Source organism: Meriones unguiculatus, chromosome 19 (assembly GCF_030254825.1).
Source record: "Meriones unguiculatus strain TT.TT164.6M chromosome 19, Bangor_MerUng_6.1, whole genome shotgun sequence".
NCBI classification, from domain to species: Eukaryota; Metazoa; Chordata; class Mammalia; order Rodentia; family Muridae; genus Meriones; species Meriones unguiculatus.
This window is the reverse complement of record NC_083366.1, coordinates 21,943,656-21,959,500: the sequence shown is the minus strand read 5'-3', so window position 1 is coordinate 21,959,500 and position 15,845 is coordinate 21,943,656. Positions and strand designations below refer to the sequence as shown.

The 15,845-nt window shown below is 42.2% G+C and overlaps 1 protein-coding gene and 1 long non-coding RNA gene across 6 annotated transcripts in view; one reads left to right on the top strand and one right to left on the bottom strand.

Annotated features, from left to right (window-relative positions):
* The window catches only part of LOC132649165 (uncharacterized), a 42,868-nt gene that overhangs the window by 4,629 nt on the left and 22,394 nt on the right, over window positions 1-15,845 (top strand). The window lies entirely within an intron of this gene.
* Il15ra (interleukin 15 receptor subunit alpha) overlaps window positions 8,619-15,845 on the bottom strand; it is a 27,140-nt gene continuing 19,913 nt past the window's right edge. For all 5 annotated transcript variants that reach the window (XM_060372363.1, XM_060372364.1, XM_021650912.2 and 2 more), the window contains 2 exons: window positions 12,048-12,123; window positions 8,619-9,447 (listed from right to left, as the gene is read on the bottom strand). In XM_060372363.1, coding sequence (XP_060228346.1) covers window positions 9,351-9,447; window positions 12,048-12,123 — 173 coding nt within the window. In that variant the 3' untranslated portion in view covers window positions 8,619-9,350. The remainder of the gene's footprint in view (window positions 9,448-12,047; window positions 12,124-15,845) is intronic.

Sequence of the window (15,845 nt, the reverse complement as noted above, 5' to 3'; positions counted from 1 at the left end):
TATCTGTCCTCACAGATAGGGTCACATTCCTCCATTCTCTGGAAAAGTACTAAGAGGCTTTAGCTTAACCTGGACCTAAAACTCAAAACTATAGGCTTTAGAGGACATATAGGATACAAAGTTAGTCTGATCATTTCATTATTACCAATCAGAGATAATTGAGGAGTTCTTTAATGTGTTCAGAAATACATCTGTAGGAATATTAAGCTTTTATTTAGCCTCCTGTACATGTTTTCAAAGTTAAACAGTAACTAGAAACAAGTAAAGTTTGTCTATTTAGATCCACTTGGGATAGACATGGTTGTCAAACACTTATGTGAAGAATATGGCATAATTATAGATCATAACATTCTGCTTTATATTTGTAAGGTATAGTTTAGAGCAGATAACTAAAGACAGACAAAGATTGCTTAACTCAGATATGCTAGCCCTCAGGCCTATCAGAGTCCTGCTGAATATGGAATTTAAGGTATTTAAACTTAGCCAGGGTGGTGGGGCAAGCCTTTAATCCCAGCATTCAGGAGGAAGAGGCAGGCAGATCTCTATGAGTTCTGGTTTACAAAGTGAGTCCAAGGACAGCCAAGGCTACACAAAGAAACCCTATCTTGAAAGGACAAAACAAACAAACAAAAAGTTAAACTTATGACAGAAACTCCCAAATCCTAACAGTAACTTTCCACGTTCTCCAAGAAGATGTGATCACTGTGACAGGTGACTCCACCTGGATTATGTCATGCTAACCACTGGGCAGACTGCCCCAGTGCCTCGCCTGCTGCTGGGGCCTGGTCTGGACTGTGGACAAACAGAACACCCAGAGAATTGATTGCCCCATTTTGCCTAGACAAAATTAGGTTGGTCAGTCTCCCAATTTCCTCCACAGAAAGACCTCTCGTATATGCATGACATGACAGCTGAAGACTGATGCTACCCTAGGACTTGTGCCCACAATGAAGCCATTGACATTACAGGAGCCTAGTGGGAAGGACATCTGAATAATGGGTTATATTAGTCGATACATAGACCATTTGGATTATACTTCCTGCAGCAATTTATCCTTCTCAGCTCTCTGATGAGTTTGAAGACTAGACTAGTGAAATACTTATGAGTTTAACAGCAGAAACCCAGGCTTCAGGTGCATTCTCAGTCCTCTTCATGTGTAAAAATTAGGTCTTAAACCTCACTCTCCCAGAACTTCTACCACTAGGTCTAGGCAGAATCTACCTTGTTACCAGACTTAGAAAACAGACAACTCCTTACCCCAAGGTAATCCACCATCATTAATCAATTCATTAGTTAAAACTACTAGGTACTAGGTCTCTTATTAAAAAGGCAAACAAATTTGCATTGCTCAATGGCTTCATGTTAAAAGATAATCAGGTCTCAGATGTAACTTTTTACTATTCCTTTAACTAAAGGGGCTTGCTCTACAGTGACTGCTCCCAATAATCTCATCTGTGTCTCATGGTAAATAATTGGCTACCGAGAAAGACACAAAGCTCACATAAGGCCTAAGGATACAGAAGCTTACGTTGTGAGGACCTAAGAAAGTATTTGAGGGTCTAAGAAAGTGACTCATAAAAGGGATGAAAAATGCTTCAGATTTCTGTTGCTATGCTACTGCTGTATTAAGACTGTTTGGAGCTTTTACATTTATTAATAGAACTCTGATTTATTAATCTAACTCTGGTAAAACATTCCACTGTATGATCCACTATTATAGTTCCAAGTTCAAGATTTTAAATTTCTTTTGGTTTGTATAGACTTAAAAGTGTTTTCTCATTGCACTAAATTTATGTACATCCAGTCTTCTGGATAGAAGGAAGAAGCCCCTCTTTCGTGATGTGTACTCATGTTGAAAATCAAATCAAGTGAGATTTTGCCCTTTGCTCCATGGGAGGTTTCTGTCCTCCCAGAGCTTGCCTTAGGACGCCTGTCAGAAGGATTGTGAGGTTTCTGTCCTCCCTACGCTCACCTTAAAGAGTGTTTATGCTTTTACTCCAAGATTGTTTCCTAAGCCTCAGTTATGCTATGACACAAAAATGTGTGTCTACTGCCTTTTTTCTGCAAAGTGCATTTCACTGCAGACTGCAAACAATGGTAATGCTAACATGTCTGAAGTTTATCTCCTTTGTAAACTTAAAAAGATTTCTTGTAAGCTACAGCAAATCCACCTCTCAGGTCAAATGGACTCCAGATAAGTACTGTCAGTCAACAGCCTGTTTGGCTGAAGGCAATGCAGACCATGCATCCATCTACCCAGACCATGGGCCTCAAAGTCTCAGATGTATATTCTGCCCCTAATATATGTATATATGTTCCAGCATCCTGCCAGGTTCAGGTGCTTCCGCAAGAGCTGCATCCAGAACACAGGTGCTCTGACCTAATCTCACAGACAGCTTCAGCTGGGTCTGCACTTCTAGCCGCAAGATGGTCTCACACATCCTGGACAGCAGGTAGCCTGCTCTCCTTGGACATGGCCAACATTCCAGCTTTTTGCTCTTCCCCCCAAACCCCAATATCAACACCCAGTGTCAGCAGGAAGCAGTCATAGACAAATACCATCCCTCATTTATTTATTATCAACAAAAGGCAAGCCACTCCAGGTTCTTCCAGCATCCCTCGGTCCCTACCTGCTGCTGCAGTGCATGGCTGGCATGCCTCACCCTCTACCCGGAAGCCCAGGAGTAGGGCTTCCCCCTTCACCTTATAATCTGGACATTTTGGTGTTCTTGCTTGTTTCTCTCTCTCCCTCCCCTACATGGCAGCAAGAGCTGCTTCCACTAAACCTACATTTATATACTTTAACTTGTCTTGCATAGAAAGCAGTCAAAAGAACATACCGCCCTCACTCCTGCCTCACCACACCTTCCTAGTTTGTCGTTTTTAATCAAACAACAAGGGAGGCATGTTGCTCACAGGTGATCCCGCTAGCCTGCTTTCAGGGTCCTAGCAACAGCTTACGTCATCACCTGTCGCTGCCAGGTGTGTGCTAGATAAGAATCTGCCTGTCGTCCTACCTCTCAGTTTGTCTGTCCCTGTCTCTGTCTCTCTTTCTTTGTTCCATCTTCTTTCTCTTCCCTCATGGCCCATTCACTGTCTTTATTCCTTTCCCACAATAAGCCTCCTTATACCAGATCTGTGTGTAATTATTCATATTATTAAAACAGTATCTGCGTCACACACACCAGACTTAGGAATGTTTTAATTCTAACTAATGTTTGCATAATTTAAAGTGATTTCCCCCCTTATATGCTGTCTTAGTTAGGGTTTTATTAGAGATACCATGACCAAGGCAACATTTTTAAAAAGTTTTTCAAGGTAGGGTTTCTCTGTCTAGTTCTGGCTGTCATGGAATTTTCTCTGTAGACCTGGATGGCCTCAGACTCAGAGACCTACCTGCCTCTGCTTCCCAAGTGCTGGGATTAAAGGCATGCTCCACCACCGCCCAGCCCAAAGCAACTCTTAGGAAGGAGAACATTTAATTGGGGCTAGCTTACAGTTTCAGAGGATTAGTCCATTATTGTCATGGCAGGAAGCATGGCGGCATACAGGTTGACATAATGCTGATGATGGAGTGAAGAATTCTACATCCTGATCCACAGGCAGCAAGTAGAGAGACTGTACAACACTGGGTATAGCTTGAGCATAGATAAGACCTCAAAGCCTACCTCTACAGTGACACACTTCCTCCAGCAAGGCCACACCTCACCATAGTGCCCATTCATATGGGCCAAGCATTCAAACCCTTGAGTCTATGGGGCCATACCTATTCAAACCACCACACATGCATTTGTTGTTACAGTCTTCTAATCCATGAGATGAATGACACAGGGATAAGATGCAAATGGTCTGTGAGCTGGTATACCATGCAAACAGGCTCTTAACTCCCAGAATGCACTTTTGTGGAAGGGAAAATATGTTAGGTTTTCAATGCTGAAGACAAGTATTCAGGTCTAGTCAAGAACCCGGATTGAACTTGCAATAATCAGTGGCTAATTCACTTGTATGTGCCTGAAATCTAAAGTTCTGAACCACTGGTCAGGCCCTCATGAACTGCATCCACCCAGGCTGCTCATCATGCTTAACAGCTCACATCCCAACCACTTTGTCCTTTCTTTATTGAGTGGGTAATTTCTTTCCTGTTTGTCTTTACCTTTATCACTACTGCTCCTTTTAGACTATTTTCTGCTGACAGGTGGTGTGTGCTGGTCACTGGAAGAGCTCTAGAGACCTCAGAGCTAACGTACTCAGACACTTGGATCCTGAGAGCTGTAGCACTAAGTGTTGCTCAAGGCTGGGGACCCTGACACCATAGGCCTGAAGGGCTGAGGGTCACAGCATTGGAGACCTGGATAAGAGCTATGTAACTCTAGAAGGTGCCACCTGCTGTTGCTCACCACCCACTGCCGCCGAAAGGCAACGATTGGATAGCTGCATGTGCAGGGATCACTGGTGGTCAGCGCCCAAAAAAATAAGCTTCCAACCTGAGGACAAAAGCTATGAGACTTCCAGCTTCCAACTTCTGGAGCTCAAAGCTGTAAGCTTGAATGCATGGACCATTTCTTAGGCTTTGGACACTGAAGAGCCCATGACTCCAGGTGCTGGAAGTTTCTCCTCATCTACCTGTGATCTCTGTTTTGTTTTATTTCCTTTCTACTGCTGTGAAGCCACACCACAATAGAGGCAACTTACAGAGGAAAAAGTTTATTGGGGCTTACGGTTTCAGAGACCGTGATGGTTGGGAGCAGGTTAGTAGGAGGCAGGCATAGTGTTGGAAGACTCTCTGAGGGCTCACATCTAACTGGGAGTGGAGTCTTAGTGTTCTACTGCTGGGAAAAGACACCATAACCATGGCAACGCTTATAAAAGAAGAACATTTAATTGGGGCTTGCTTACAGTTCAGAGGCTTAATCCAGTATCATTATGTGGGAAGCATGGCGGCACGCAGGTAGACATGGTTCTGGAGAGGTAGCTGAGAGTTCTACATTCGAATAGGCAGGCAATAGGAAGAGAGTGAGACATTGGGTCAACCTTGAGCATCTCAAAGCCCACCGGAAGAAACACTTTCTACAACAAAGCCACGCCTACACCTAATAGTGCCACTCCTTATGAGCCTGTGGGGGCCATTCTTATTCAACCCATTTTGAAACTTCAGAGCTCACCCCCTGTAACACACCTCCTCTAATAAGGTCACTCTTCCTAATCCTTCCCAAATAGTTCCACCAACTGGGAACCAAGCATTTGTATCCATGAGCCTTTGGAGGCCAGGCTCATTCAAGCCACCACATTACACTTCATTGTTCCCATAAACTTGTAGCCATGTCATAAAACAAAATGCATCCAGTCCAACTTTAAAAATTCCCATAGCCTTTTACATTTGTAACATAGTTTTAAATTCCAGAGTCCCTTCTGAGACTCAAAGCAATCTTTTAATTGCAACCCCTTGTAAAGTCAAAAAGCAAATTGCTTACTTCCAACATACAATGACACAGAATATAGATTACCATTCCAAAAGGGAGGAATGAGGGCATGATGATGGAACACTGGACAAAAGCAAGACCAAAACCTAGCAGGGCAAACTCTAAGGCCTGCAACTCCATCTGTGATGTTAAAGGGCTTAGGTGGCTCCACCTTTCCACCCTTGCTACCTACAACATCTGTCTCCTAGGCTGGTTCTGCTCCCTATCTGCAGCTCTCCTTAGCAGGTATCCCACAGCTCTGCTACTTCCAACATCTTGGGGTTCTCCCACACAATTCAGGCTTCACTTTCGTGCTTTCCTGAAATGGCCTCTCGACTTCTATGCTTGGCCGCAGTAGCTTTCTTTAACCTCAGAAGAAGATTCCACAATCCCTTTCCTCCTGTATCCTTCATGACTCTTAAAGCTGGGCCAAAGCTGCCAAGTCCTACTGTCCTCATCCCAGTTGAATTACATTTGCATAGGCTTTGTTTGTGCTTGTTAGGCGCAGGTAATTGCTTAGGCCTTTTCTTTTCACAAGTTGCAAGGTTAGCTGTGTGGGCTGTCACCATGAGGACAGTACTCCCTTTATCTCATGTTTTTCTTATCTCTTTCCACACATGCCATGGCTCCAGCATTTCCTAGTACTTTTTTCTCCTCAAGCTGTCCATTTTGTGTTGTTTCCCCTACTTGCTCCTTTTGCTTGTAGATCTGCATAAGAGTGATTACTAATAACCAAGCGGCAAAGTGAATATCAGGCTATCTTGATACTGAAATTAGTCCAAAACTCTTCAGTTCAACCTCAGGCAGATTACTAGGAAAAGAGCAAAAAGCAGCCATGCTCTTTGTCAGAATGCCACAGAATGGGTTCTAGCCCAGTCGCTATTATTCCCCTCTGAAAGCTCTTGAGCTGGACCCCCACAGTTGATGTTTTCAGTACTACTCTCTTCCTAGAACCTCCTAGAATGGCCCATTGAGCCCCACTTTTTTTTTGGGGGGGGGGGAAGCTGAGAAAACTCACCTCAGAGATCGAAGCTTAAAATGCAAGCTTTATTTTCTGCTCTGGCAGGGAGGCGGCCAGTTCAGAATCTGAACCGCTGCCCTGAAGGGAGATTGTACAACAGTTTTAAAGGATGGGAGCAGGAGTGGGGTAGGATGTTGCACTGACCAATCAGATTTTGACACAAGTGGAGCAAGGAAGTAAACTTGGGTGACTGGCCCTTTCCAGGTCCCCTGGTTTCAGGACCCTTGACTCAGTTTTTGAGTCATGTCCTCTCTTGGGCTTTAGCCTGAAATTTAGAATGATAGGGGAACAAAGGAGCAGGCAAGCTTTAACTCAAAACAGGCAACATATTAACAACTTGTGTGCCTTAGCTTTGATAATGGCAACTTACTTCTTTACATCCTTTACTAATTAACAGACAACCATGAAACACCTCAAGAAGCAGGCTAAGAGGTGGATTCTAGGGCCTGGGAATGTGAACTCAGTTTTGACCCTGTCAGCAGGATGGAACTTGCTCCTGGTATGGCTGGACCCAGAAAACTGTCTCCTAACAAGTCTTTCACATTCCTCAACAAAACAACAACAAACAAACAAACAAAACATGAACAGGTGTGTCACAGCAATAACCCACTCTTGGCTTTCTCTTCAAATATATAACCCTATGGGGAGGGGGGAGTTATTACCATTCAGAAAACAACCCTAGCCAGTTTATTGGACAGCTTCTGATACATTTCACTCATTCCATATTCAGTCACCTAGAGTACTATTCAGTCACATTCAGAGTACTAGGTGAGATGGTCTGATAGGCCTAGTCCAGGTGCCGTAGGCCAGGGAGGAACTGGCCTTTGTTTTAGTGGGCATGAGGTAGTCCAACAGTGTGAGGGTTCCCCTGTGTCAAGTTCAAAGGAAATTGCAATTCTTGAAACTCCAAAAGACAGTCTAAATGGGCTCAGTCAAAAATAGGCTCAACCTGGACTATAGGAGGATGTCTGGCTGTTAGATAAAAGACAGTTTCCACTTGCCAAAAGAAGTTATTTCCCTTACCTCTGATAAGGAGGGACACTGGCTCTCCCATTAACATATATTCTTTTCGTGACCATCAGCACATCATGTTGTTCCATGCTGGCTCCCTCAATCCCTACTCCTCACTACTTGTTACACATTTCAAAGCCTCCCTCCAGCTCTCAGGCTCTCTTTCTTACAGATACCCTTTTTCCTTATAACCCTCAAGATTTTTTCTCTTTTTGCTTCTCTCTGCTTTCCAGAGAGACAGCCTTGGCAGTTTGGAATAAACTTTCCCCCCCTTTTATCCTCAGAGCGGCCATTTTGGTTTCTTTCCTGGGTGCCTCAAATGCTCCCAGACTTGGTGAGGAGGAGACATTACACCTTGACTGTAATAACAAGTACAAGGTGAGGATAGTCAGGCAGTTAGAGAAGGAAAGAGTAAAGGGGATTCTACTTTGTTTTGGTCACCATGTAAAACCAAACAGTCTAGTTAGATGGAGATCACCATGTTGTGAGGAAGCCCACGAGCTTTGTGGAACGGATTCCTTTAGTTTTGATGAAAGAAACCACATAAGCTGATGACTGGCAGAAGTCAGTGAGGAATGGCAGCTTGTGACTCAGGTGTTTAACGCACCCTCTGCAGGCCTTACCCCACATGAAGGAGGCCTGTTGGCAGTTGACTCACAACCAGCACTCCTCTCCTACCCCACTTCCCACCCCAGTTCTGTCCAAATGGTGGTATTTGTTGAGCTATGTGACACTATGCAAGCCAGCTTCTCCAGGCTACAATTTTTTACTAGTAAATGTAGGAGTTAGGAGACGATATGAGTCCCAAGCATTTGGTGGTAGAATGCTTGCCTATCATAGGTGCTGCCTTAGATAAATAATAGTAATAAATTAATAAATAGAACCAAGGCATGCATCTGATGCTAGCTGGGCTCAGACCTGTCATTGTTTAGCCTATGTTGCTTCTACTCACCATGAAATTTGGTTAGAAATCCCACCAAAGCTGTGATCTGTGGGAATTCTGAGCAAGAGTTTTTTTCCACTCTTCTTTTAGTGAAGGAAAGCCTGAGTTCAACCACATTAGATACCTTATCACTCCTCTTTCTCCTTTTTTCCTCTGTGGAACATTTTTTTTTTTTGCTGTTGTTGATAATTTATTGTATTTTTGTAGTAAAAATAGATATTTTTATTTTGTCTATACAAGGCACTTTCAAATATAAATCATATACAATATGTAGATAGAAAAGGAAGTATAAATGTATAAATACAATTTTACATATATATAAAGTCACTGAGTTTAATTTTTGTCATGAATTCTATACAAAAGTGTTCACTGGCTCAATATCTCTTCTGTCTCTCTCTGATCTCTTCTAATATATGCAAAGTAGCAACAGCCGAGTCTTCAGGAGCTCGAACGCTGCCGTTTTCTTTCACAGACATCTCCTGCACCAGAGAATCCTTGGAGTGCAATAAGAGCCTCGAGTGTATTGCTAATCCCTGTAAACTGTAAACCAAGGAAGGAAACAGAAAAGAGAGTCTGGCAGATGAGCTGTTTTGAGTTAATGTCATAGTAAAGTTAGAGGCCTTTGTAAAGACCATGAGACTCCCAAGAGAGCTCAAGCTGCTTGCAGTTTGGGAAATTGGCTTCTGTGCTGAGCCAGGAGGAAGGGCAGTGTCCTTCCTAGTGCTGGAGAGCCAGGTGTGCATACAGGAGGCACCCAGGCATAGTAAAACAGTTTATACCAGAGACTTATGTTATCACAGTAGGCTTTCTCCTGGTGCCTGGCTCTCTGTGTCCAAGTGTTCCGTAGCCAACACAGAGCTGCCTTCACATCGCCCCTGAGCTGGGCAGGTTTCCCCGAGTTTCTGAGGTCACATGGTTAGGCTCCTGTGTCTTCAACATTGCTGCTGGTCCTCACAGTCATTGGTACTGCTTCCATGGTTTCCACTTCAACACCACGTGGCTGAGAAGTTTGTCTGTAAAGCAGTTCATTCAGAGATTTTGAAACAAGGACAGGGCCACTCTTCAGTCAACATATTTCTCATTAAACATGTGTGTCCAGTACTGAGTAGGCCACACTAGCAAACAGCAGCCCTGCTTTCAGAGGTATGTGTTGTCTAAAGATTAGGAAAACTTGGACTACCCAAATATGCAGACAGCAAGAATTTTAATCCTATTTGTATATTTTCAACCTCACCATCCATCCACTGGAGGTTTACAAATGTTGCTGGAAGAAATCATACCACCTCACCCTCAGCCCCAGCTCTACCAGTCCTCTGCTAAAACCCAGCATGAATAGCAAAGAATGGAGAGACGATACTGGGACCTTGGCTAGACCAGGATTGATGATATTGATGAAGGTGGCTGGATATCAGTGAAGCTTTAAAAACAGTTCTTAGCATTTAACATTAAAAAAGGAGAGGCTCTGTTCTTTCTGGCCATGTCTGTGTGTCTACCCATCTTGGAGTTCCCTCGATTTTTAGGCCCTAAGTATCTTGGTCAGTGCTGTCTTCAATGGCTCCTATAATGTCTTCTTAGGAATAACATCTTTTCAAGCCATGATTAAGGAAGCAGGTTTGTGTGAGACAGACACCAATCAGAAATCTAGGTCAGCTCAACATAAACCAGTCTGTTAAATAGCAAATCTACCCATCATCCAGTTTGTTAAAAAAAAAAAAAAAAAAAGAAACATCCAAATGCACTTTTTAGACACAGGGTTTCTCTGTGTAGCCTTGGCTGTCCTGTACTCACTTTGTAAACCAGGCTGGCCTCTAACTCACAGAGATCCACTTACCTCTGCCCAGATGCACTTTAAAATATTGTTAATAATACTAATATTTTATTATGATGTTTACTGGCTCTATATACCAAATTAATCAATTAATTTACAAATGTAACACATTATTCATTAAAAAGACAACATGTACATTTCTGGACCTGAGGAGGATTAAGGCAGATGGCATTGGATGGGGGCTGGGAGATGGATAGTGAGTATATTGAGACAATGTAAGGAAAATATTTGCCCAGCCCAAGGTAAATAAGGCAATTATAAATCTAACAGGTGTATGTGTCTCACTATTTGTGACAATGGGTTACATAATTTTAGGGCTAATAGTAAACATTATATAGCCCAACACTTTATATATAAATTATTTTACAACAACAAATGGTGCCTATTTTACTGTAACATGGACCCCTTACATAATTATTATCTCTCAAGAATATAACTGTAAGTTCAGGATATTAGATAAAAATCACTCAGTTATGAAAATATTTTGAAAAGCCTTTGAAATCACTTTCTATGTTTGTCAGCATGTAGCATTTTTTATTTTTAAGAAAATTCTTGAATATATACTAATCTTCATTTAAGTGTTTATTAATTACTTCTGGGGCTTCTGGTATTTTTTTTTTTTAAGAGCAGAGTGTACAGATATTAGAAAGAAAAGATTTTTAAAAGCTGGGAAATAGGGCCTTAGAGATCAAAGATTTCGAGAGCCAGTGTATGGAATATATTTATTCGGGAGAAGGGAAGCAGAAGAGAGTTAGGGCCTGAGTGAGCCATGAGGGCAGAGAGAGAGAAAGAGAGAGAGACAGAGGGACAGAGATGGGGGAAGCTCCAACAGAGAAAGGGAAGAGAGACCGAAACAGCAAGGAGCAAGAGAGAACAGCTTCTGGTACTTTTCTCAGTTGAACTTGCATTAACAGATGTCAAGTCTTACGGGAAGTTTTGATTACTAGCTTTCTTTTGGGATTCATCACAGTGTTTCAGAGAATGTCCATTTTATCAAAACCAGGCTCAGCCATATAATTTTTATTTTTTTGAAATTCTGGTGGTCAAACACAAGGGCTTGTACGTGCTAGGCAAGTATTTTGCCAGCTGACTACGTCTACAGCTCAAGTGCTGTAGTTTTATATTGATATGCTAGTTAACATTTCATTCCTTGTGATTGCATGCTCACTTACAAGAATGCTGATAGTCACTCGTGCAATAATACAGAGGTGGAATCTAGAGACATAGACTGTATGGAATTGACAGCTATGTCAGTTGGTGACTAAATGGCAAAAGTGCAAGGTCAAAGCCAATAAGCCAGTGAGGTTTTAAAGAAAGAATGATATACATGCTTAGAGAAAAATGAAAAATATATTTTTTCATTTTCATGAAATGTTAGGAAGTAGGGGGAACTCACCACAAATGCTGCAATGTATAATTGCTGTTATTAGAAACACAGAATTAAGACTGATGTGAACATGGTTATAAGAAGGTATACCTGTGTGATGAGTACATGGAGAATATATTCATGAGGGTGTCACAAAAGGAGTAGATACAAATTGCCTTTGATATGACCTCCTGTTTCATAGGCTCAGTTCTTGCTGACCCTGTTTTAAGCACATGGTCTGAGAGCTGTATGAGAGTTGAAGGGCCCTCTGCCCTGTCTCATATGGCTTCTTCTAGCGGCTACAGAGGGGCCGAGTATGAGAGTTGATAGCCAGGAAAGGGACTCTCTGAGAGCCTCTTGGAATATTTATGATCAAGCTCTTCAGGTGGAAAGGAAGAATTTGGTCCTGTGCCACTCACCTCCATCTGATGAACCAGGCCAGGAAAACCACCACAAACCCTACACCAACCAGGAGGACCGATGTGGAGATGACCACTGAAACAGAACAGAGCTAAGCTAGAACCCCATGAAAGTCCCATAAAGGCATTCATTGCCAAGAACTGGTAAATTATGGGTAATTTTTATTCTTGCCCAGGACAGATGCTAGAAAATAGCCAGCCTGCCATGATTACCATTTCTTTGGGTTAAAGAGAAGCTCAGCAATTTAGAGCACATATTGCTTTTTCAGAAGACCCAAGTTTGGTTCCTATTTCTCACACTGGGCAGCTCACAATCCCAGCTCCAGGGGATCTGATTACCATCTGCTGGCTTGTGTGGGCATCCGTATTTACACTCATATATTCCCCCCCCACCACCAAAATAATTAAAAACAATAAAAAAATCTAAGAATTAGGAACAGAAAAGGAAAGCTAGCTGAAAATACACTTAAAGTAATTTCAACAAGTCACAACTGTATGCACAGAAAACTCTTGAGTCTAGTGGGTGTTGGGTAAAAAGTTTGAAGTCATGACGAGGCTGTAGGTAATCTTTACTTTCACTAAAAGCATTTCTTTTTTTGTTGACCCCAGTGTTTTGTAATGACACTGATAGCAGAAGCAGTAAACCCATAGAAAGAAGACTGTCTTTCAAAAAACAAATGAAATCAGCATGGCAAAGCTGTAAAAAAAAATACTAGGAAACACAATAAATTAATGAAAGATGTCTTGAGGTCTTAGATTGACTTTTTTTTTTTCATATTTGTTGCATGTAAACTGTCTCCACACTGGCTGGTAGGCTTAGCACTCATTTACTGCTAGGGAGTGACTTACTGGAAAAGAGGAATTAATGGTAGAAAGTATTACTTCCACTTTTACAATGTTCTTCCTGTTGTTTTTTGAATAAGAATAAACAATTGCAGAATCATCACCAGGAAAGCAGTCTCTAGGCCAGTAATATCACAAAGCCATCTGAATTTGGAGCCTTAACCTCAGTCTCTTTTCAATTATATCCACACAGTGTTGAACAAGAAATTGAAACCAGACTTCCAGAGACACTGAACTAACAGATTGTATGCCAAGTTTCCCACCCTTTTGGGTGGAAAAGGAAGAAAGAGAGATCTGATAAAGATCTGAGATGAGAAAGGAGAAGAAAAGAAGGAAATGATGGAGGAGAACAGATGATTATGGTACAGGAAGCCAGGAGAACCACTGCCCTGCTTCCGCTTCAGCTCACAGTGTAGGTTGGGATTAAGACGGAGAAGGCAGCAGAGACAGCCAGGGCCAGCATTTGGAGAGGATGATGAGATCGCTGTGTGTGAACACAGAGGGAACAGATTCCTCAGCAGGATCCAGGTAAAACAGGCCAGTCCTGCAGGAACACGGTACTGTGAGTCTGCCTCAGAGGAAGATGCTGAAGGAAGAGCATCCACTCATTACTCCTGGGCTGAGGTTTCTTTTTTCTTCCTTACTGTCCTAGGTTCATAAGAAGAGTTGGACTCAGGACCTGAACATGTAGAATTCTTGTCTACCATGTAACGAGAGCTTAGGTTCTGTCCTTAGGACTGAAAAATAAATAAAAGATCAGACACTCAAGAGCTGATCGCTTTACCTCAGCCTTTAAAATTCCATGAATTTAAGGTGGTGTGTGTGTGTGTGTGTGTGTGTGTGTGTGTGTGTGTGTGTGTGTGCGCGCGCGCGCGCACGCGTGTTATATGAGTCTGGGTATGCTTGCACCACAGTGATTATATGAAGGCCAGAGGGCACATGTGAAGAGGTCAGAGGACAAACTCAGGTTGTCAGCCTTCACTGTCTACCATTTTTTGAGACAGGATCTCTGCTGTTCTCTTCTGTGGTTGTCAGGCTGACTGGCCCAAGAGCTAGGGCCACCTCTGCCCCCTATCTGTCCTTAGCAGTACTAGGATTATAGACATGAGCTTCCACACCCAGTTTAGCACGGGTCCTGAGAGTTGAACTCAGCTTCTCTCCCTTAAGATTATTTATTATTTAAACAGTGTTCTGCCTGCATGTGTGCCTGCAGGTCAGAAAAGGGCACCAGATCTCATTATAGATGGTTATGAGCCACCATGTGGTTGTTGGGAATTGAACTCAGGACCTTCGAAAGAACATCAAGTGCTCTTAACCTCTGAGCCCATCAACTCAGGTTCTCACACTTGCAATGGCAATTGCTTTTACCCACCGAGCCATCTTCCCAACTTCAATATCTTTTAAAATCAGGAATCATCATTTCATTGCAACTTAGGACCATCCCTGGTAAAGAGTTCAACTTTCATCGGACAAGTAGATGAATGACAAAATGATGAACGCTGTTCCCATCAAATGCAGAGCATATTTACTTCAGCAAACCCATATCAAGACACAGTACCATTCTGAAAAACAACTGTTTCAGTGCTAGTGAACTGAGTACAGCAGCATGAGTGCTATTGCAGTTGGCACGCTAGGCTTGCATTTTGTAATCAGGAGTCTTGGGCTGGTGAGCTAGCTCAGTGTGCAAAGGCATCTGTGGCCAAGCCTGACATCCAGAGTTCAATACTTGGGATCCACATGGTGGAAGGTGAGAACCAACTCCTATAAACTGTCTTCTGACCTTCATATGCATGTGTGCACCCACACACCCACCCACACATGCACACTATATGTATATGAGTGTGTGTGTGTGTGTGTATATATATATATATATATATATATATATATATATGTATGTATGTATATGTGATTCTAAAGTTTTAAAAATACTCATGAGTCTTCAATAACAGCCTAGGTGAAACTCAGAGAGAAGATACTGGGATAACCGAATAAAGTTCTTGACAAGAAAGGCTGTCAAGTGAACCAGTTGATAATTAAGACAACGAAAACATAAGCCTCATTTCCTCACCATTTATTCAAATGTGGGGCTGGAGAGATGGCTTAGTGGTTAAGAACACTGGCCGCTCTTCCAGAGGACACAGGTTTGATTCCGAGCACTCATTTGGCAGCTCAAAACTGTCAGTAATTCCAGTCCCAGGGGACCTGATACACTCCCTACCCCTCCATCCCTGCAGGCACCAGGATCCACATGGCCATAGGCATACACATATGCCTATGCACCCATATGCAGCCAAGCTAGTTTTTGTTGCATTACAGAGATGTACTCAGCTGATTGCCTATGTGTGAAGACAGAGCCCCTCACCCTGTGTCTAAGCAGCCAGCAAGCATCTGTTTGTAGCCCATGGAGCAGCATGATCTTTGCAGATCTTGAGTGACTGGGATGAATGGCATGTAAATGGCAAGCTTTGAAGGCACTGTCACAAATGCTCTCACAAAACTAGACTGATTTTAATCTCAATTTATACTTTATTAGCAGACAGTAAAAACTCTCAATATCCCATTATCATTTCTTTGCTAAAAATTTGGCTTCTCTTATAATTGGGCGTTCTCATGTTTACATTTAAGAAAGAACACCTTAATTATACATGAAGCAGTTTTTAAAATTTAAAAATCCTTGTATTTCCCACAGTCCCTTGCACAGAATTATCTTTTTCTTTGTAGGGGTTTAGTTAATTTTTACTGATATGCATTTCAGAGGGCAGGAGAATAATTTTTGATCTTTGCATCTCGTGAAACCCATGAACTGGAAAAATAAATGTTAGATCATAAATTGCTCGAAACTCTATATAAAAACTTTTACATGTAGGTTTTTATCTGCTAAATATACTTGCACCTGAGTTTCCAATTAGTTACCATTGATAATATAACTCAAGACAGTAAATAATTACATGTCCA